Source organism: Taurulus bubalis (assembly GCF_910589615.1).
Source record: "Taurulus bubalis genome assembly, chromosome: 1".
Lineage (NCBI taxonomy): Eukaryota > Metazoa > Chordata > Actinopteri > Perciformes > Cottidae > Taurulus > Taurulus bubalis.
In genome coordinates, this window is record NC_136589.1 from 33,380,964 (window position 1) to 33,404,064 (window position 23,101).

A 23,101-nucleotide genomic window follows, 5' to 3' on the forward strand; every position below is an offset into this window, starting at 1 on the left:
TGTTATGACCCGGGTCCTACCCTATGACGTATTGCAACATATAGTGCCGACTCTGTAGTCTGCAGCTCTCCAAGTGAGAGCGAGAGAGCAACCACAAAATGGTTTGGGATAATATCCCAGTATAAAACCACACAGTCACAATAATTCCTTTAATAACAACTCTATATAATATTCGGGCTCGGCAAAAAACAGAGTTACTTCTTTGTTCTCGGCTTCGCACATAGAGTGTAAGTCATAACAGTAGGTCAAGCGAGGTATTTGCACTTTATTTGTCCACTTTTTTTTTTACTTTGCAGTAAGATAGTGAGGTTAATGTGTATGAAAATAACAAAAAAAGGTGTTTAAAATCGAGAATTCACCTGGGAGGGGGGTATATGGAGGTGTGAGGGTGAAGGTGGCTGCGCTGACACAGTAGTTGTGCACTGGAGACTTAACAGTTTTCCTTGACAGGCCACTGTGGCTTAATAAAAACAGGCTGCGATGTAAAAAGGCCAGAGGTCCAACGTAATACATGGCAATAGAACTTGTGTGTTATTCTGTGTGTGGCTAAGTGTGTGTCTGAGCGCCTAAGTGAATGAGTAAACGTGGGTGCTCATGTTTGCCCTCTGGCCTGCGTGAAGCATTGGGAGCACAGCAAATGGGAGCCACCTCCTTTTCCTATAACAATTCTCTTGGTGTCAAGACCTGGTGTGATGCGCAGAGACTCAGGCACAGAGGACAAATACAGGAGGCACTTTCGAGGAAAAATCCAAAACGTACTTTACTTAGTCAAAAAACTAAACAAAACTAGGAACTTGAAAAAGGTGGCACATAACGTGGGCCACACAATGAACAGCCTCGCAACAAAGACAGTCTGGCAGAGGACGAAGGGAAGTGGGGGAGTATATATAAGAGAGGGGAAACACAGGTGTATGGCATTACAATCAGGGGACACATATGGGAGTGGCTGAGGGCAGGTGAAGGGAATGACACAATCAAGAGACACACATACACACATATCCCACTAGGTGTGACACTTGGCCTTTTTTTTCCAGCTGGCTGGACCTAGTTTGTATGGCCTAGCTGGAATCCTTTCAATTCTGTCCCATTTGTCCCCACGCTGGGCTCCCTGCTCCAGGCTTGCCTGCCACCCCATGAATACCAAGCAGGCATACACACACATGCGTTACATACACACACGAAACACAAGCTGCGTCTCTCTCTGTTTAGATGATGCTGAGCAACGTGGCTGGAAAGCCAAAGTTTGCCCAGTGGAAGTCGGCTGCAGAGGCTTCGTGGGTAAAACAACTACCAGGCTAGGTAAAACCTAGTCCTAAAAACAGAACTAGTTGTATCAGGTCAGTCTTTAAGCCTGGCAAGCAACCCTCCTCTGTCTGCACATGCATGTGTGTGTACAGTAAGTGGCTAGATGCATGTGGATGTGTTTAATGGGACCACACCAGTGTTTTGCATGTTGAAGACAATTAACCACAAATTACTCATATTTTCATGTTACTGCCAAACATTTACCGAATTACATGTTTATATTCTTCCACTTTTCAGGCAGGCATTTGTTTCAGTTAATTCTATGACATTGAGATGTCTGACACTGATGTAGTGTAAGTACAGTACAATACTGTACTTTTTTTTTAAATACAGTACTTTAAGGTACCAGAATAAATACATATTCTGGTAACTTTAAAGGCCAGTGTGTAGGATTTAGGGGGATCTATTAGCAGAAAAGGAACATAATACTCAGAATTATGTTTTCCTGACTATATAACTACGATAAACGTTTGTGTTAACTTAAAATGAGAATAGGGAGCGGGTCCTCTTCATGGAGCCCACCATGATGCACCAATCATGTTTCTTTAGGAGCCCAGATCGGACAAACCAAACACTTGCTTTCGAGAGGGCCATTCACATTTTTATGTTACTTGAAGGCCACTGTAGTTCTCCGAAACTCTTGAAAAGGGGAGGCGTGAGCAGAGAGGTAATTGCTGGTCTTTGAGACAAATTGACTAGTTCATTGGGAGACTGCACTATATTAATTCAAATAAAAAAGTCAAGTCAAAGTTAAATTAACTACTTGCACATTAATGTTTCTATGGTGTTGTCATACAGTTTATGTCCGGTTCTGGGAACGGATTGGGTGTAGACTTGTCAACAAGTGGGAACAACTGCAGCCTAAATAGGCCCTATTGACATTTAAAGTATTGTTTTTTTCTTTTTCTAATCCCATATTCAACACAGTTCATCACAGAAATTTCAACAGAGTAACTCAAGGTGTTGACAGGATACGTCTATAAATAAATCTGTAACACGTAATAGCCAAATCGTGAGATGGAGAGAGGTAGGGATGAGGATAATAGAGACACAGACTGGGAGAATGAAAAAAAAAAAAAAACACAGATCATTCCCACAATTCGGGAAAGTCAAGTCCAGCCACCTCCTGTAAAGGGGCCCGCTAAAGGTAGTGGAACTATGATGTCCAGAACTCTGCTGCTCGTGCCCAGGGGAGAGACATGTGTAAGTGCTCTTATAGATTAATTTAAAAACACTGGATATGCATGCACTGCATCGACAACCATGCCTGAAATTTAAGGCAGTGAGGGAGATGCAATGGGGACTAAAAGCAAGTGATACACTTGTTATGGTCCTCTTGATGATACACATACATCTCTGCTAATCACCTTCTGCTTCTTGGTGTATGACTCACGTTACCTTACACCCACATGCACGACCCCACCTTATATAGAGAAAATAGGGTATTGCTAAAAATGAGAAGATAGAGAACACAGTGTACTGTATTTACAGACAAACTTGACTTGAGATTGTTTCTCAAATAAAGCAAATGACTGACAAACATAACTATTACTCAGTGTACTATATATTACTTGTATGTAGGGATAAGTGTAGGATGAGGAAACTGAGAGTTTTACAGCCATCTCTATATGGAATTTTTGTTTAACCTGACGCTTACATTCGTAAGAATATGAACTCAAGATAGATTGATAAGCAAAAGCAGAATATGAACGCAAGATTTGACTGTATTGTTCAGTTTTAAGAAATGTCTGGCAGTCATCCATGAAACCGTCTTTGTGAACATGGAACTTAAAATCATATATAACATGAGGTAATACTCACAGCATGCAAGTGCACTCAGTCCCCATTTTGTCCACTACTTTTATTATTTCCGTCATAGTCAATAAGGAATTTATAATATCCCCCCATAGTCAGAACCGAAACGATAACGGTGTCTTTCAGCTGCCTTGCCATTTTGGAAAATTAGTCCTTCTCGAGCCTCAGCTCAGTCTTTGAAGGCGGCTGAACTTCTTTTAAATCTTTTTTTTTTCTTCTTTGAATAGTTTAAACACTGTACAAAAATTAATGCAGTGTGCAGGGTTCTTTGTTGTTGGTGGAAAAAAGTAGCTCATAACCCACACGCAGCCTGCAAAACCTTTCCAATCAATACATTCAATATTGCCAAGGTATATGTAAAACAAAGAAGTTAAACCAAAAGGTTTGTAGGCCGTTTGTATGCGTCATTAAAGCTGCTGGTCTTGTGTGTACTTACTGTGGCTGTAACGAGTGGACCATGGAGCTGTGCGTAGAGCAGGGCCTCATTAACGTGCCCCCTGACCCCGAGCAGGGCTAGTTCCAGACTGTGGTGCCCAGCCATGGCGTGGGTTAGCTGCTCCAACAGGCTGGTATACCTCCTCCAAGGCTGATCCAGCTCTGACACGCTGGCCAAGCAGCCTCGCATTACATTCAGACAGTAGCCCACGCAGGGCTTGATGAGCGTCAAGCCTCGACAGTGGGAGCAGTACACCATCTTCACCAGGCCCTTCACACACTCTTTGCTCATGCTGACATGTTCGGTGGCGTTCATCACTTCCAGACCCTCCTCCAGGGCCAGGCCCAGTTGTCTCCCGGCTCCCAGTGCCCCAGCCAGCTCTTTGGCCATGACTGCTGGATGAGGCCCAAAGGGGTTGACATCCTGCCTGATCATACGGAGACAGTCATCCATTTCACTGCCCATCATCATGTTGCCTTCAAGGCCTGGATTGATGAGCCGCGTGTAGACCAGTGGGAAGAGGTTGTTAAAAAATTGGTGAATTGACGCCTCAACGGAGACGTTAGCCCCACGGAGGTAGAGGGAGAGGGAGGAGAAGAGTTGGTTAACGTGAGGTAGGGCTTGGCGGGACAGGGATGGGTAGGTTCCCTCCAGCAGAGAACTCAGGTGGCCCTGAGAGAAGGATAGAAGGTACTGGAACATGTCTGCAAGGAGAGCAAAAGAGAAACACACAGATAAGTGATAGAAATACCAGGGCAGATGACATTCCATGTGAAAGAAATACTGAAAATCATTAATGACATGAAATGGGTAAGGCATCCAAAGTGCAAACACATATCCAAACCCTGGATCTGAACCAATTAAGCTTGGCTTGAGTGCATCAGTAAGTTGTGTTTGGAAACCAGTGTCAAATTTCTCTATAATGCTGTTGGATATGATTGTGTTTGAAGTCATCACCCCAATAAGTATGTCTTATGAAGACAGCCTCTGCCTGTCTCCAGAGAGAGAGAGAGAGACAGACAGACAGAGTCCAATTAGAAACGAAGGGAAAGACACGCTGGATGGAATTAAAAAGAGCTTGATCCGCACAACAAATAGCTCCTGTTACAAGGATTTTTATTGCTGTGTAACATTTAAACGACCAGGCTTTATATTTTATATGTATATGCTATCAGCCTATATATGCTTGTAAATGCATTACGGGTGTTTAAGATGGCGACAGAGGAAGAGCCTGGTGCTACACAGCAATTACACAGCAATAAAAAGGATTCTAACAGGATCGATTTACTGTGCAGACAAATCGTTTTTTAGCCAGCAACTGCAATCAGTTTGCATTTTCTCTGGCAAATACTGTAAATTCTGGATTTTGCAGCAGTGTTTGACATACCACCAGCCTACCACACACACACACACACACACACACACACACACACACACACACACACACACACACACACACACACAAGCACGCACACACACAAACACACACACACACACTCACACACACACACACACACACACACCAGTTGAGTCATCCAGTTCTTATGTCATTTCCTGTTGAGCAAATGAAGCTGGAAGGCAATCAGTGATGTCAGTGCAGAGGCAGAGTTTAGTGCCAATGAAGTGCCACTTCTCGCTAAGCAAGGTACTGTAACTGAGTAGAGACAGAACGACAGAGGGAAAAGCAAGGGCGGGGAAAAAAGACATGCAATTTGGAAAAACTCTTTGACTCTCTTCCCTTGCCATTTTTCTCCATTCTCCTTTTTCTCCATTCCCATTTCACTGCTCACTGACATGGTTTAAAGTTTGAAGAGTCAAATAGAAAATGATGCAAATATTACTTTGATAAAAAAAGTATACCATCGAAATAGAAAAATGGGCGATGTTGACCAGGGGTCAACCTCCCGGTCTGAATAATGAAGCCAATGCGGCAGCGCCTCAAACCTCCATTTGTTTCAATTGGCCGGCAGGGTGGACTCCTCTGGTTGCAAAAAGAAGACTGAAGTCCATGTGATTGATCGATTTATTACCTCAGTTAACATTTTAAACATGAGTTTACGCTCTCAATCGCTAGTTTCAAGCATAGACTGAATATACAAAGTGGACGTAGTCACCGTGACGTCACCCATTAGCTTCGCTTGATTTTTTTTTTTACTTACTGGTCTCTGTGTGCACTGCTGCTGTAATCATGCAATGTCCCCACTGCAGGACTAATAAAGGATGATCTTATCTTATCTTATCTAAAGCCTTGTGTTAAAGCATTTTAGCCATTGCCATCATGTTTTTCGGCCATTGCCATGTTTTGATTTTTAAGTGACACGGGAGGGTGGAGCTAAGCGCAACCCAATGCTGAATAGAGAAGAGATTTTAAGGTGACCAAAATGTTACGCTTAACCTTCATTCAATTTAAACGCATTGTGAAAGGGGTCAAACAGGGACGAAAACACGGACATGAAAGTTAATTATGCCACGATCGGCTTTTATGTAGTTGTGTATGTGTCCGCTGTCCTGGACACAACACTCTCCTCTGGGGTGTGATGTCAGCTGAAAAGCATGATGGGACATGAAGGAGCAGTAGCAACTGTACAGAAATTGAGACAGGAGAGTGAGGGTGCCAACACTACCCCACCCCCACACACACACACACACACACACACACACACACACACACACACACACACACACACACACACACACACACACACATACATTAAATTAAAAAACTAAGGGTAAGCTCACAGTGTATTACAATGCTGCATATACTGACTGATTAACCACATTTTGGTATTATGAGTTCTTAAAAATTGTTTGCTTTATGTTAACACGAATATATTCATTCATAAGAGTACCTTTTTGCGTGGTGAATCTATTTCCGCACAGTGATTGTTACCAAATGAGTGTGTGTGTGTGTGTGTGTGCCTGTGTGTGTACAACCCCTCCCAGCTCACAGACAGAAGGATAACAACAGTCATGTCCTCCTCAACAGCTGCACTAATATGACCGCTGTCTGTGACACACGGGGACTCCCCACTGGCTAGCAAAAGGCACAATTAATTTGCAATGCACCAGAAATCACCATCATCATGATCAGAGCTGCTCCCGCACACACAACATTCAAAGTTGTGGCCTATTTGATGAGCTTTGTGGAGCGTGACTGCGTGTGACAGAAATAAAGCCGACAGACATGGCAAGTAATGGGTCTGTTTGGGATTATTACTGTAAAGTGAAGTGTGAAGTTGTAGTCCAACTGTTGGCTGAAAGCAGTCAGAGAGAGCTTGATAAGGGTGGTGTAGAGCATCAAAATGAAGAACAGGAAAAGAAAGGGAATGAGAAGAAGAAAACAATCGCATTTGATTTGCAGAGAAGAGATTTTCAGTTCCACCTCAGTGTCTCATCAGCCTGTGGGGCTGCAGAGTTGGTACCAGTGTGAGGTCTGAGGCCTGCTGGCCTGCCAGTCAGACATTTACACCACAAGATGTACCCACAGGCTTAGGTTACACGGTATTACATAATGTTATTATAAAATGATCATGCTCAGGAATACCATGGTTTAATCTTACGCTCTGTGAGATGTGGTGAGGGGGAACAAAACGAGACTAAAAAAACTAAAAAATCAAGTTTTCTCAAAAAGAAAGTTATGTCTTATACTTCTCAAGAGCACCATGACTGGATGCACGTATTTCAAAGGGTTTCTGACAGGATCATTAAATCTTTAAGACATTCCGTACTTGTTAAAAAATTGTATTTTTATTTGCCAAGAGAGTGACACAGAGAGAGAACACGAAAGGGAGAGAAAAAGGGAAGAGAGTGGGAGACTGCCAGGAACATTGGACTAAAAAGAAGCGACTGAAGAACCTTTGAACAAGAAAAAACAACTACTGTACAAGTCGACTCCACCTTGTGAACATGCTCTGACATCTGGATTCATTTGGCCTCTGGGTCCGGAGAACTTTCTTGTCTCTCCATGGCTCTTACTTCAAACATGTCTTCCTTTGAATACACTGAAGTAGGACAAGAGTCCACCTCTCGTCCTATCCACACTGCCTCTGACAAACAAAAGACTGGATCCCATGATTCATTAATTTTCAAAAGCAGTTATTTTCTGTTTTCTATTAAGATCTCTCCCACACTCAAATATATCCGGTTTCTCAATCTGTGATGAATCCAGAACAGTCATTGTGGGTTTCTCGGCACTTTCCAGTACTGGGAAACAGGGTGACAACAAAAAAAAGAAAGAAACCAGCAGCTTTTAAAGTCCTAACTACCATTGCATGACATTCAATTGAGTTTGATTGTTCTGGCTGACCACAGTGTCTGAATCTGGATTTGACCGCACTCCATTCAGACACACAGTCGTGGGTGGCTATCATTACCATGTCACATACTCCCATCGGTAAGCCTTTTGGGAAATGAAGTCTGGATGGATTGAGGCTATATTCCATGAAGCAATTAACTTTAATTTCCAAGGAAGTCCTAAAAACTCTGAAATTTAAAACACGTAATTGTCAAGCTAACTACACAGGACTATATGAACAGGCTTGCTTTGTCTGCGGCGCTGTGGGGCTGATCTGACATGCTCACTGCTCGGAATAAACAAGGTATTAAGAGGATAAAAAAGCAAAACAGTGTCAAAGCAGATGAGACCTTTGTCCTGCGGTGGCCTAAACTTAGTATGCAATATGACTTTGAGACGGTTTATTATACCATATCTTTCCACCAATGCTATGCAAAGCCAGTCTCTGGGATCACTGGGTTTAATCAGAAGAAGTTATTTCCACTTAACATTCTGCCTGGCAACTCAGTGTTTTACTGGCACAATTTGTCACCATGGTGAAGCTTCCACAATAACTCAAAATAAGCGCAGTAGCAACTCTGTGATTTAAGTCACTGCTATAGTGTTTTTTGTCATTGCTAACCAGCAGTTTCTCTGCAACTCTCACTCAGAGAGATGTATGTGTGCAAACTTAACTGAGCAGTATTGTCACATTAAAGAGTGAACCAGAGTATAGTATTTAAGTCCAAGGCAACAAAGCTGGCGTACGGCTAGTAAGTTCTTGATCTCACATGTATTAAACAATGTATCATGTGTGGCCCTGGAACTTTTCCCATCCTACACCAGTTGCATAGACCGGGGTTACAGGGTTTAAATGTGTCATACGTGAGGCTGCATCTTTTAATAAGTGTAAGTATGAGTACATGTACAGTATGTCTGTATTTTTAAGTACGTGCATGTCGGCCTGTAGAGGTGGGTGTGCATATGTGCGTGTTCGAAGATGCGGTAATATTGTGATAATGAGGTAGCAGACACTGTTCTCATACCATGAATCCATGGGCGCTTCCTATCTTGGCAATCAGTCCCTACTGGACCTCATCAACCATCTTCTCAGGCAAAGCATTTTAATCCTGCCACAGGCTTGGGTTTCAGACCGGTCACCACACAGATATATATGACATAGTGACACATGTGTAGATTACATATCCTTGTTTTAATTAGTAGAAATACTGTACATAGGGCAATCTCACACTCAGCACTGGTCATCTTAGGTTACAGGGGAGAGTTGCAATGTCACACAATCTCTCAGCCTCTAACCTTTCAGGCAACAGTGTAATGGTAATAAACTATTAATAAGTCAATGAATCAATCTGTTGAGTCTAGGGATGCACTGATCCGACTTTTTCAGTCCCGATAATGAGACGAAACCTGGGCTTTGGATATTGTCCGATACCGAGTACCGATCCAATGCCAGGGTTTATTTAATAAACTGCATGTCTCACTGTGAGGTAGAGATTGAGATCATTCTTTCATGTGTAAGGCAACATATGACTTGACTTTAACATTACTTTCTTCGCATTGTTAAACAAAACGTAACAAATGAATACATAGATATAAATGTACTGAATTGTTATTTATTAAAAAAATGGCATGCGATAGCTATAGCCACCGATACCCGATATCAATATCGGTATTGTGCATCTCTAGTGGATGAATCATACTTGTGGGGTCAAATCACATGTCTAAAGTCTAAAGTGGGAGCATGACTCATCTGTCAGACAACAAGCGCAACGTGCTGTTCACGCAAACTTGACTAGCAAGAAGAGGGTGGCCAAAAACACTGTGACTCCACACGCCTAACTCCACACACATTTCAGCAAACCCTGGACCCTAAATCCTAATTTGCTTGTCTTGTCCTATCAGGGGGCTAACAGGTGGGATAATGAGCTTGAGATGAGGGGCAAGAGGGGGGTCGGGGTTTGGAGAAGTAATTAAAAGGGACAGCCCAGCTATATCAAAACTTTGAAACATAAACAATTCCACAGATGCCAGGGGCGTTCGGGTGCACTGGGCTATAATGTGGCATGGGGGTAGGAGTGGCGGTGGAGATTTGGCAGGAGGGGGATCACTGCTCTCTGCTCTGGCCAAAGTAGGGAAACATGATCGAAGGCAGGGGAATGAGCAGACGAGGGAAGGACGGGGACAGAGGAGACAGAGCACGGGGGCTGAGGGAAGAGCAGGGGAGGGAGGAAGGGTTGTTCAAATGGCTAATGCCATAAAGGGGAGATGTGGCGACTGTTGACAGGCTGACGGACAGCACCTCTGGTCCTAGGCATTAAGGGGGCAACAGGTCTATAGTGACACCCTATTTCTCTTTTGTTTATTGGTGTATAAATCACAGTGTCTCTTTTGATATGTGTAGTGCTAAGGAGCATCAGAGTACACAAAACGTGTTTGCACTCATGTAATCTGCAGATTGGAGAAAATAAAAGAATGCCCACCCAAAAAAAGACTCTTTGCAACAGCGAACCAGCTGCCACTAGCTCTGCAGACTTGAACATTTAGTGATTCAGAGATTTTCTCCAAAACCAGGCTACATTGATGACCGCCTGTGGTTTTGTGATGAATTAAAAAAGCACCATCGAGGTAGTAACCCATTATATAAGCGGAAACTGATGATGACTAGAAGCGACCAGAGAAATAACTCGACACCAGGTTATCATAACTATCCAGACAAGCATTAGATTAACATGAAACAGACCCTTGAAACTGACTCTGAGGTGACTCTGAAACCTACTCTTTGATAAGGCCTAAGCCATTCTCCTTATGCCATTAAAAACAACCCAAAAATGCTTCAATCCAATTTGTGGGCTGAAATTATTAGGAAAATACTAAATAATCAAGATAAATGTATAAACAATATTTGTAAAGGACAACGTCCATCAGCAGTTCCAGTGTTCAGAGTTTGCCGGCGATCCACTGCATTGTGGTTGATTTAAGAGCAGACCCATGTCTGTTCCTTTTGGCAGACAATACAGTAGATATCATAATCCATCATGGATCACCCAAACAGGATACGACTGGGCAGGGTGAGAACTTTTCTTTTTGTCTATCCTTTTCCCTCATTTGTTGTACCTCCTTCTCTGGAATACCATGGATGAATGACTGTATGGATCAGTGACTAAAGCCTACCTCGGGGACTCCTTAATGGTGTGCTAGGAGCCATAGAGGCGAGGAGGAGAAGGAGAGGAAGCACAGGAGTGTCCAGCACAGGGCGCAATGAGGAAAGTGGGTTGACTTGAACGAGGGAGTGATGAAGTGAGTTGGAGGTGGGAGATGGAAAGCCAACTCCAATGTACTTTGGGCTGAAGTAACAGTGTGAGTCCCAGAAACATATATATATATATATATCACAATGCTCATCCACTTATGCATCATAAGCACAGATTAACTACACACCCTGATCTCCCACAGGCTCTCCCTTGCAGACATGCAAGTCTGGCCAGTTGCGGATGTTCAAGCCCTCTTTCTCTCACACTAAGTCATGAACAACACTTCCACTATTACTCTCAGCATAACCATATTTCCGTATTAAATTACCTATGATTTGCCCTCACGACAGCTCATTCATTAAACTGAACAAAAGGTAGATGTGTGACAATTACACCAAAAAGGGAAGTAATCTGTCAATTGTGTTGGTTATCAGACATGTTATGATGGAAATGTTGATTGCCAGCTGCTATCCACAGAGATATTCGCACACAAAGATCTAGATCTCAAATTTACACACACATACACTTTATGGCTTGTGGGATCATTCTGGGAAGAACGGGTGCAGCAAAGTCAGACAGGACACAGGAACAGGCCAGACTGGACCAATCAGCAGTGGTAGAGTACAAATCCCATCAGCCAAGCAGACAGATTGTGTTCCAGAAAAGCCAAATTCTCTTGGACAGAGAACAAGCCCCGGGAGATGCGACTTTGTCTGATTACCAAGAAACTTCCATCAAGCTTATTGTGCTCATGCGATAGTAGTGAGACTGATGAAGCTTAGTCTACACCAAGAGGGCTTGTTGAGGCTAGCTGAAAGGCAGCATCAGAAATTGTGGTTGCAAAGTCGGGTCAGAAAGTCATCCCATGAGGGTGAAGAGATGATGTTGGCGAGAAACAAAGAGATATTTCTCTCAGTTTCATTTCACGCTATGTCAAATTATGGCTGTGGCGACTGGCGGCAAGCTAATCTACACAGGCCTCGTATTTGTTTAGGCCTTGGACGTAATATTGGGGAGCATGGATGGTTGGTGAGGAAGACTGAGGCTTTTGGGGAGCCAAATAACATTACAAAGAAAAGTGAAAGGAGAAGAAGATGGAGATGTATGTTGTGTTTATGGTTTCATTTTGTGGAGCGCACTCTTGGCAGCTGGGTTATCTGTGAGACGAAAGGGTTCCCTGCAGAGCACATGCCAGCACGCAAGCTGTTGGCATTGTGCCCACTAAGACCCAGCATGCTCTTGTTAAGCAACCAATGCTGGCCAAGCATGGACCACAGACAGAGAGAGACGCCGAGGAAGAAAGAGGGAGAGAAGCAGTACACAGTGAGAATACAGGGCAAAAACCTGTTTATTGCACATTCTTTAAAGGCAGACCAGATTACACACACACACACACACACACCTGATATATTCAAACACACCTGTGCACACTTTCACTGAAACTTTTTCTGAAACCACAAGCCCTCCCTCTGTCTCATTTTTATGTTCCCTCGCTCTAGGCCCGACTCCCCTAGTTCTCTGGATTCTCACATATTCACGCTGATGTGAGGGGGGCAGATGAAAAGCAGAGGTAATTAGGGAAGCTTGGAGTGTGACTTTATGACTCTGAGAGGCTTTGAGCTTTCCCCCTCTCTCCTCCCTCCTTCCCTTTGTTCTTTCCCCAGCGAGTCCTGCCAATTCTGAGGCACACACATCCTGCCTGTATGTGTCATGTATACTCAGGAGACTCGAGAGGCGTAGATAAAACACTAACATGCTCAAGACACACACACACACACGCGCGCGCGTACACACTCGAATACGCAATATTTTCACTCTAACTATTAGGCCCATAAACACGTTCTACCTCCACCCTGTATGATTACATGAGACATGTAGGGATGGATTCCGGATATCCTCCCTAATTTGAGCATGAGCTCATGGTGCAGCGCAATGTCATCCTGTGTCCAAGCATCAGCCTCTAGAGCAATAACCCTGTCGGTCAAAACATCTGCACAGAAAAATACATGCAGAAATGAAGTGAGAGAAAAAAAAGGATAATGATGTGAGAGAGGTCCGGTTAAAAAGATCACAAGCAAAATAAGTGAGATAACTTCCAGAGAAGTGAGAGATTGCAATATAGACGGAGGGATTTGTGTCTGATAAAAGAATGAAAATAGCCACGACAGCCAAGAGGTTCATCATTCCCATTACTTGCACAAACATGTGTTTTGTAGGCATGCAGATACACATGCTCACAAAAACACATAATTGGGACCGTTTCCTTTACATGTGTTCTGTAAGCCACCCAGGAAGAGCCTCCTGACAGTAAATGTGAAAACAGCAGAGGAATTTTCCAAACAGTTGCATCTGGGGTGGCTTACAAACAATAAGACTTGAGGCTAGATACCCTTGTCTTTCTCTCTATGCCTAAAGGGGGGCAAGGAGGCAAGAGGGCCAGGCGCATCAAACATGGAGAATACTGTGTACTGTATCTCAAGCAGGTGATCAGGGCAGAGAGACAGTTACAGTAGGTTGTGAAAGCCTAGGTGTACATATGTTGACACCAACAACCCCCCCAGACTTTCTTTCACAATTCCACCCGAGGCCCTGAAGTATCCCTGTGCCTCAGGTTGTGGTTTTGATCACTTTGTCTTGCTTTAATGAGGAAAGGCCTGGTCCTTGCCATGGCCTCTTTCTCTCTCTCTCTCTCTCTCTCTCTCTCTCTCTCTCTCTCTCTCGCTATCGCTCCTTCTCAAATGAACCTTGTGGGCACCTCAAACTTTAAATGCGATGCACTTTCATTGATGATAGAGAGCTATCTAGGCCAGCAGAATACATCTCTCTGAAAAGCATTTGTCAACTCCCGTGAAGACAACTTGAGCCCTGAGGTGGTCATGGTGACTTGCAAGGGTGGTAAATATTGTACTGCTCACGTCTTTGGTAGACATGTATGCACACACACACACACACACACACACACACACACACACACACACACACTAATCAAGATGCACACGTACGTAATGCTCAAACACCCACATTACACAGACACACACACTCACACAAACACAGATGCCATGGCCTTTAGCTGTGGGCCAGATCCCCCTCATATCGGTGACACTTGTGATCAAATGTGTCAGCGTTTTCTTGACATCTGCTCCCCAGCAGCGTGAGTATAGTATACCCAGATATGTACTCTCTTGCTCATCATTCCCACCTGTCATGTACACGCACACACAAACACATTGGATTGCCTGCCCAACAATTTGGGACCGTGGGATGCCCCTCCTCTCTACCTCCTTCTGCTTAATGGGTCGTGGTTATCTGGATCATGGACCATGCATACTACTCATTATATGAATAATTTCTGTCACATTCATGTAATGTGCTGAAACTCCGTTACATTATTCATTCTAGCCACATGACATCTATTGCTTCTGTCCATCCGGGGAGAGGGATCCTCCTCTGTTGCTCTCCCTCAGGTTTCTTCCCCTTTTTTCCCTGTGAAAGGGTTTTTACTATCTTTATTGGGGGAGTTTTTCCTGATCCGATGTGAGGTCCCGGGACAGGGAAGTCATGTGTACAGATTGTAAAGCCCTCCGAGGCAAACTTGTATTTGTGATGTTGGGCTATACAAAATAAACTGAATTGAATTGAATTGAACAATTTGCCAAGACGAGACTGACAGGCCAAAGCCATTGATGGAAGCTCTAAACTGCCCCAGCTTGGGCTGTGTGGTTGACACCCACCCACCATCCGGCCCTCATTACCTATCAACCGGCATGGATTAGGAGAATCAGCCTGTTTGTGTTGGGGTTGAGAGAGGAGATCTGCAGGGGGCTGTGTGTGTGTGTGTGTGTGTGTGTGTGTGTGTGTGTGTGTGTGTGTGTGTGTGTGTGTGTGTGTGTGTGTGTGTGTGTGTGTGTTTTGGGAAAGTTTAAGGAGGGACGATGGAGAAGAGGATATACTGCAGGGAAGGAGGTTGTTATGCAAAAAGATGAAACCTGCTTTCATGATTTAGGGCGTGGCAGTAGCCAGGTGAAAGTGGAAAGCAATATCTATAGAATCCCAAAAGATTATTGGAGCTGTAATTGTTGTTATTGCAGCCCACAATTGAACCTGTTCCTCCATATTAATATAGTATCAGGAACATTTGCGGAAGAAAAGTTCTTTCAGAAATGTGGTCTGTGTTTATGGGGTCATACTTGTGACATGCCAACTCCCACACATGACAAAGCACAGTAGGGCCTTCAGGCCTGTCAAAACAAAGGCAGGCCAAGGAAAACACTCACATACACACATTCAGACACACTCCTTAAACACACGCCATCTCCTTTCTGATGGGCTTGTCCTTTTGGCTAAATGTTGGCAATCAGCAGGAGTGATTTGGAGTTGAGAAGCTGCAGTTAATTAAAGAAAGCACACCCAGATAGGACTTTGTCGTTATAAGATTTACTGCATGAGTTGAACGACAGACAGGAAGCTGTAGAGGAAAGAGTGGCCACATCATGAGAGCATTATCAAATAAATGATCAACAGCAGAATAACAGAGTTTTCCAGACAACTTGCTCAGCAGTGAACTGTATGTGGTGCAACTGGATAGATACAGATACAGAAAAAGCGTAGGAGAAGAAAGCTACCCACAAACAATTTTCCACCATCCAGCGTGTGAATAAAAGTACCAAGGTCATCAGCCAAAATCATATTCTCATTACTTCATGCGGTATATGAGCCACTTGCTACTTCACATTCCACTTGAGGCACTCAGACAGCACAGAGACTGTCCTTAGAAGGCCTTGTAAATTGAGGGATAGTGACATCACCATTTTCAGCACCACCATATGCCAGTTCCTATTGTTATTCCATTGTTATTTTCCATCTTGGCCTTTTCTGGATATGTGGAACACCTGATCTCCATTCTTTAAACAGGCTCAGACATGAGGTAAGAAGGGAAAGATCTTAATGATGATGAAATGGACAAATACCAGGAACCCTATTCAAACACGGTTAGTTCTATTCATGTAGCTGCTTGTAATGTTGGAAGTGACTGGGATTTCACATCATGGTGTTTTTTTAGAACGTAAAACAATATGTGACAGAAATATATACTGTCCAGAAGACATTGATGTCATTTCCATGACAACAATGTCTGACAATAATACATTCTCCATGTTCCCGAACCCGTTTCATTCTCTATTACACCATTTGTTCACATGTCATGTGAGTTGGACAGCAACATCCCCATCCATCATAAAACAGGACTTGGCCAACATGGTGTCCAAGCAGTCCATTGTCATATAAAACTAATTGCATGGTACCAAAATTCCTGTTACGCTAAAAGACATCCAGAACAGGTCTCCTACCCTGTGGGATGGTGCTTGGAGGTTTTCGGGAGGGAAAACTTGGTCTATTTTGGAAATTCTATAATTTAAACGACACTGCAATCACTCGGGGAAGAGGAAGGACAAGCTTGGGCAGCTAGTGCACGGCTTGATTCAGTTGGGCGTAGTACAAAACCCTTTGGCAGGCAAGACCCAGTGGAAGCTGGTTTTGTATCTACAGCAGGGCTTTGTTTATCCGGAACTCAGACATCTAAACTGACCAGGCTACCAAAGAGGCATTGCGAGAAAAAATAAAAATACACCTAAAACTAAACACCAAACAAACAAACAAAACAAATTACTGTGCACACATTGTTTCACTCTCCAAAACTACTGTAATTTGTTCAAGGGTTCCAGTAATTGTTTTGTTGTCCTGAGAGCAGGAGCCGATAATGACAAAGCAGATCATCTTCCACCAAACATTAAAGTCTGAGAAAAAGGCCTCTGTACCCTCTTTTCCCCCCATTTACCCTCAGTGATCCCTCTTCACAGTTCTTTTGCTGCCAAACCCACAGAAGAGGGGGAGAAAGGTGGAGTGGAGGGGCCTGCCCATTTCCTGACTGCACATTTGCCTGCACGCCAGCTTCCGTGACCCTAAGGGAACTGAGTAAAAAACTTTTTTCACCAAACTCTGGACAAATACATATTCTTTGGAAGCATGAAAACAAACACAAATGTATTTTGTTTTTATTGCTGCATTTGGATTCAAAACAGGGCGTGAGTTCAGGTTTAGGTCAACATGAAGCTGGGTCAAGTTTTTAAATTCAATATTATGCAGGATCTATAGCATTCTGGGGCATCGGCCCCATGCATTGGGAGATACAGTATGTACCAGGTATAACTGACAATTCAACAACCACTCAATGGCAAAACATATCTTTCCCATTCATCAAAAACAACAACTCAGAGTCTCAGGCCAATCCCATCCCGAGCTTGGCCCCTTGAGGCCCAGCACTTACCCTGGAAGGCATCTGAGTGGCCGGAGATGAGGTGCTCCAGCTCATAGCTGTAGGACTGAATGTTATGGAGGGTTTCTCTTTTTACAGCCAACTGGTAGCTCTCCTCCATCTTCCGGGTGCAGCACGATGGACCCTGGTGCTTGCAAACCAACAGATCCACATCTAGGAAAGTCAAGCAGAAATGGACATAGGATTATTCATCTTTTTTTTTCCATCAGCATTCATCATCTTTCCTTTTTATTTTCATGTCAATGGTAACACATTAACCATATCACTGGAAATGGAAGCTCATGAGAATTTAGGTTTCTCAGTTTGGATGAGATCAGACAACGTCTTTTATCCTGTGAGGTAGATATATGGTTCTACACTGTGCTCTGCAAATATGTGCCAGTATATGTATAGTGTCCTGAGAATGCACATAGATAGACAGGCCATAACTCCATTGGGAGACAGAGGAGCCACCATGGGAGGGTGAGAAAGTAAACCAAGAATTCATCCATGTTTCCTGCTAAAAATACTGTCTCTGCTAAATATATAAATATCCTTGGCTCGTTCAATTGCCCACTTCATCAAAACATACATGTGTACATGTATGTCCCATAAAAACTTTAAAATAATACAAGCATGCACTTCCATTTTGCAATGCAAACATGATACATTTAGCAAACATGATACATTTACTGTCACAAATGTACACGTACACGCACACGCACACACACACACACACACACACACACACACACACACACACACACACACACAAAGTAATCTGTATGAAATCACCTCTAGAACGAGACCGTCATCATAAGACTGCAGCTCAGAACAACCACATGAAGGCAATGACGTAACTGCAAACACTCTGATCCAATGAACCGCTCAATCAGGGACAATTACATCAGAGGAAACCGAGTCCGCCCTGTCCTGCCAGTGTCACCTGCCTCTCACCCTCGCTACACATATAAACACTGTCATGACATCACCGAGACTGGTCACAATTAGCATGGCCTGTTAAGAGTGTTCTTTCCCACACATTTCCTTGCACAGGGACATTTCCATAATGCAGAAGTCTGATATGATAACTCATTTTACAGGGGGAAGGGCTGGACGGGGGTGGCTGGGGGCAGGTGTTGTAACCAGAGCCTAAAGCATGGCCTTAGGACAGACCACAAGACCAGTGCCTCACTGTCCAAATCCCTCCATGAAACACAATAGGCTTGCATTCTCAATCCCTCTTTCCCTTTCTGCTCCCTCTCTCCCATTTGCCTGGCATATCCTAGTGAGGCCTTGGTGTCTCTTAATTACCCAGTGAGGCTCCATTTGTTCCCAACCCAGAGCCAGACGAGTGAAGTCATAACTGGCTGTCCTGCCCATTACAGCTCATTATCTCCATCTCTGTAGCGGTCCACGTTTTTTATGTTGACACCGTCTCCCTGTCGACACAGTTCCTGCAAAGTCCTGTTTGTTTTGTGTCTGGAGGAATACTACTCTGTCGCTTACTTACCATCAATATGTAAAGATTGCATATGAATTAAAAAACAATAATACAACGCAACATGTTTGTTTTGGGCTTACATCTGCTACTTCTCAACGGACTTCGCCTTCCAGGCTTAATAGAGCTCTTTTCCCAGTTTGATTGATGGGTTTGACATAAACGAGAAACCCAATCTGTTGAACAAACAATGTGTATTCACTGGACTAAACACATTAACATGAACTTTTCAATTAATCTATGCATGACATCTCCAAATGCAGAAGTAAGAGAAGCAACTCAAGAACACATGTCCACCCTTTTCACTGGGCAAGTGTAACGACAAACCACAAAGGTCTTCACTAGAAGTGGTACTTTCGAACAATTCATAATGTTTAGGTTTCCACCAACTACAAGAAAAAAAGGTTAATTACTCAATTAATACATAAAAGTGCACACACAAGCTGATGTATGCAACACATTACCTAGAACAAGCTCAACCTGTTCTCTCAGGATCGTGATTAAGTCTTACTATGGAACACTTAGCTAGAAATTAATTTATTTCCCTTAAACTCAATTAAAGTGTAATTTATTAGCTTCCTGGGTAAAGCACGATACTTCATGAACTTGGCTCTTGGAAAGCTGTAGGCTACGGGAAACGTGTGCCGCTTGTCAAATATCCGTCGCCAGTTGAAAGCATGATATATTGTCTCGATTCAGTTTTAATCTTGTTATTTCACCATATTTGGTGTGCGTCCTCTCTCCCCCTCTGTCCCTGACCCTGTTCTCCTCCCTGGCTGGCTCTTTCTCTCCTTTGTGTTTGTGTGTTATCTGTGATATGAAACTAATATCCAGGGACTCACAGTGGAATCCAGCCTGGCCTCTCCGTCCCTTGCGAGTAGCTGCATGGAGTAAGTGATACTCAGAAAGACTTTGGCTGTTAAAGCCGCCACAGCAGTCGGGAGGACAGGCTGACTGTGTCACCAATATACCACGCCACTTTCTGGAATCATTAGAAGCCATGTAACTATGTGTGTGTGCGTGTCCAACGGCAAAACATAATGCTGAGTCCACTTATTTTTTATCTTTAAAATATTGTACATACAGTATATAAACAAACAGCATTTTAGAGGCTTCTTCCTGAAGGGTGAGCTAAAACTGTATTGAGATCAGGGCCGCACTCTTTCAAGGACTCGAGGAGTCATTGACGTCTACAATGTAGGACATATCTATTAATATCGGACTGCCTTGTTTTTGAGTAACACGTGTATTGTTGTAAACCATACTCCATTTACATTTCCAGTATTCACAACACAGATCACACAACTTGTAAAGTATTGACTGCTCCTTAAACTTTTATGTTTCATTGTTGAATGAAAATAAAGCATTTGCGGTATTAAGGGTATCAAAGGGTTTTTCTTTTATTCAAAGGTTTAGTAGGCACCTTTGGCAACAGTAACAGTTTTGAACATCTGGACAATTTTCCTCATTATTATTAGCAAAACTTCTCAAGCTCTGTCAAATTGCCGAGGCACCATGACTCAACAAGTTTTCAAAATCTGCTTCAATTGTTTGATTGGATTGATTGTAATGGTCTCTGATTTGACGCTGGCGGAGATTAGCATTGTTGCTTTCATGACATTCCGGCATAGATTTGGCTTCATGTTTGGATTTGTTATCTTACTGGGAAAATAGCCCAAATTGTCAGTTGAATTTATTTATTTTCCACTCTACCATAACGTTATATTACGTACCAGCTCTCCAATCTGAGCGAAGGGATCCTGTAGCTCCTTCACAAAGGCCTCTCAAATGTCCTACTCACACAGACAACTACGGTGACTTTAGTTTTAAATGTGTTCATGTTCTCGGTTGACCTCGCAGTACCTCGTCTTGCATGCATCACATAACTAGTCTTTTTCAACCACATTGTTGTGGAGTTTGACTCCATGCTGTAGTTTTTGCCAAGCAATAATCAAATTAACGGTTTGACCTGTGAGGGCAGCTAGCTGTGCCAGTGAAGATTAAGGTGTGTCATTACTGCAAATACTTAAAGGAACAGTTCACCCCAAAATCTAAAATAAAATATTTTTGGAGATATGTATTTTTGATTTCAGGGCGAACTGTCCCTGTAAGCTATAACATTTTTGTTTGTGAGAGCTAACTGAGCTCGGAAGAGGTCACACTACCTGTGTCCACATGTTTGGTGCAATATGCTGAAAACATGTGAGAATAGATAAATGGCAGGATATGAGGGTCAGCACTTTTGTAGCAGAATGATTTTATTTTACAAATTTCAAACTTTCTCAAGAATTGTGAATGTTATTTTGTCTACAAGCTGTAGCTTTTATTCCAACTTTAAGTAACAACTATTGGGCACTCCAATGGGCAGAAGATGTAATTAGTACCCAATGTGTATGCCACTCATTCTGCCTGGCTAAACCTTAACACACTTTGCTCTCCAAATTGGACGTCAACTCTGATTCCTAATTCCCCTAATCGTCCTCAGGTGACAAATACCTCTGGAGTAATTTGCCGTATTAAAGTCACAGCTCAGAGGTCACAATCCATTCAGCAACACCTCAGTGCCCTTCATTGCACAAGTCAAAAGTGGAGAAACTCCTACCACTGTATAATAACCCTGCTACCTCACATGCCATTCTCAATATGTCGTACTACATTAACACAGCTGAATACAGTATTCTGCTGAGAAGATGTGAAGTTGAAACCGCCCTTTTCAAACACTCCTGCACTCATAAAATGATTTATAAACAGCTCACATCTCCTCAACATGGTATGGAAATGTTGTTATGATTTGGAATGCGTTGATGACCATGAGGGTTGCAGTTTCCTGATGCTGCTCTTTTGATATTTTCCAGAGAACAAGAATAACTTTGTTGGAAAGTAGGCAATTACTGCAGTTGCCCTTCTCCTGCCTCAGGAAGCCAGTTCCACTTTGAAGATCCACTGAACATACAGGATATTTACTCTATACAGATTTGCAGTGTTTTGGATGGACCGTGTTGACTGAAAACACATCTCAAAGGGCCTTTGCCGCATACCTGCATTTTTGGACAACCTTGAAACTCAACTGGAATGTTTAGCTTTCCCAGACCCCGAACTGCCTACCGGGATTGGCACCGAGTCCAAAGCCACCCAGAGGGCAGAGGTTGGACAGACAGAGCTAGAAGAGAGAAACGGAGAACTGGAGGGCAGATAGATGCAGACCTAATGAAGCAGCATCATATCAGAGAGATGTTCGGCCCACAGACTTATGTTTAACATAGAAAATAATCTGTCTCCGAAACCAGCTTCCCTCCGATGTAATACTTCTATCCCGAGAGCGCAAGAAGGTTCATCTTTTCTAAATGGTAACATTATTGGAGAGGTACTACAGATGATATACCTGGCAGTCTACTAACCTCGTTGAATCGCATCAGCCTCTACCACGGTAGCAAGCCATGGAGGGTAAGGTAGCACACAATCAACTGAAACGGGGAGAGAGACTTAGGCTGAAATCCAATAAGAGACGTTGCGTATGACTCGAGACCGACTCAGACAGAGTAATCAGCTTCAGACTGGGGCAACGCTGGTAAGGCTGGAGTGTTTGGGGCGTGTTGGAGAAAGAGCATCTGAGGTGCTTGTCAGTTCAATAAGCTGTATTATGTGTGACATTGTCAGAGATGTTAATATTTATTTTTTTACCACCCGTGCTTTTTAAAGGCTTCAAAAATGCTCTCATGTGGATTTTACATGACTCTGAAGTGTAAAATCTGAACACAGATGCTCAATGATTTTTAAGTGTATGTGCCTGGTCTCTCAGTGAGGAAGGCCTCGTTAAAAAGGGAATCAGAAATAACTACAGCCAATCAAAGAACACGTTGACCTCTGAGAGCTTGCTAAGGCTTTTGATGCTGTAATGGTTAAGGATGTGGCGACATGTGATGACACACTGCGTTCCCATTCCCTTTGCTATTAACATATGACCCTGCTTGCCTTGTATTCGAGATATAAGACACTTTCTCTTTCACTCTAAAATAGCTGTTAATGACTGAGTACATCAGAGAATGGAAGTAGAGTAATAGCTTCAACAAAGTGTCTGGTGTGTACGCGATCAGATAAGCCCTGCTCAATCAGATAGTTTTAACTGAGCTGGAAAACAGGTTGATCATATCTGAGGACATTATCTAAGAAGCCAGCTGTAGGATTAGTG

The 23,101-nt window shown here is 43.1% G+C and overlaps 1 protein-coding gene across 1 annotated transcript in view; it reads right to left on the bottom strand.

Moving 5' to 3' along the window:
* gpc5c (glypican 5c) overlaps nucleotides 1-23,101 on the bottom strand; it is a gene marked incomplete at both ends in the record, with an annotated part of 87,571 nt that overhangs the window by 61,119 nt on the left and 3,351 nt on the right. The window contains 2 exons of the mRNA XM_079227444.1: nucleotides 3,557-4,260; nucleotides 17,424-17,585. Coding sequence (XP_079083570.1) covers nucleotides 3,557-4,260; nucleotides 17,424-17,585 — 866 coding nt within the window. The remainder of the gene's footprint in view (nucleotides 1-3,556; nucleotides 4,261-17,423; nucleotides 17,586-23,101) is intronic.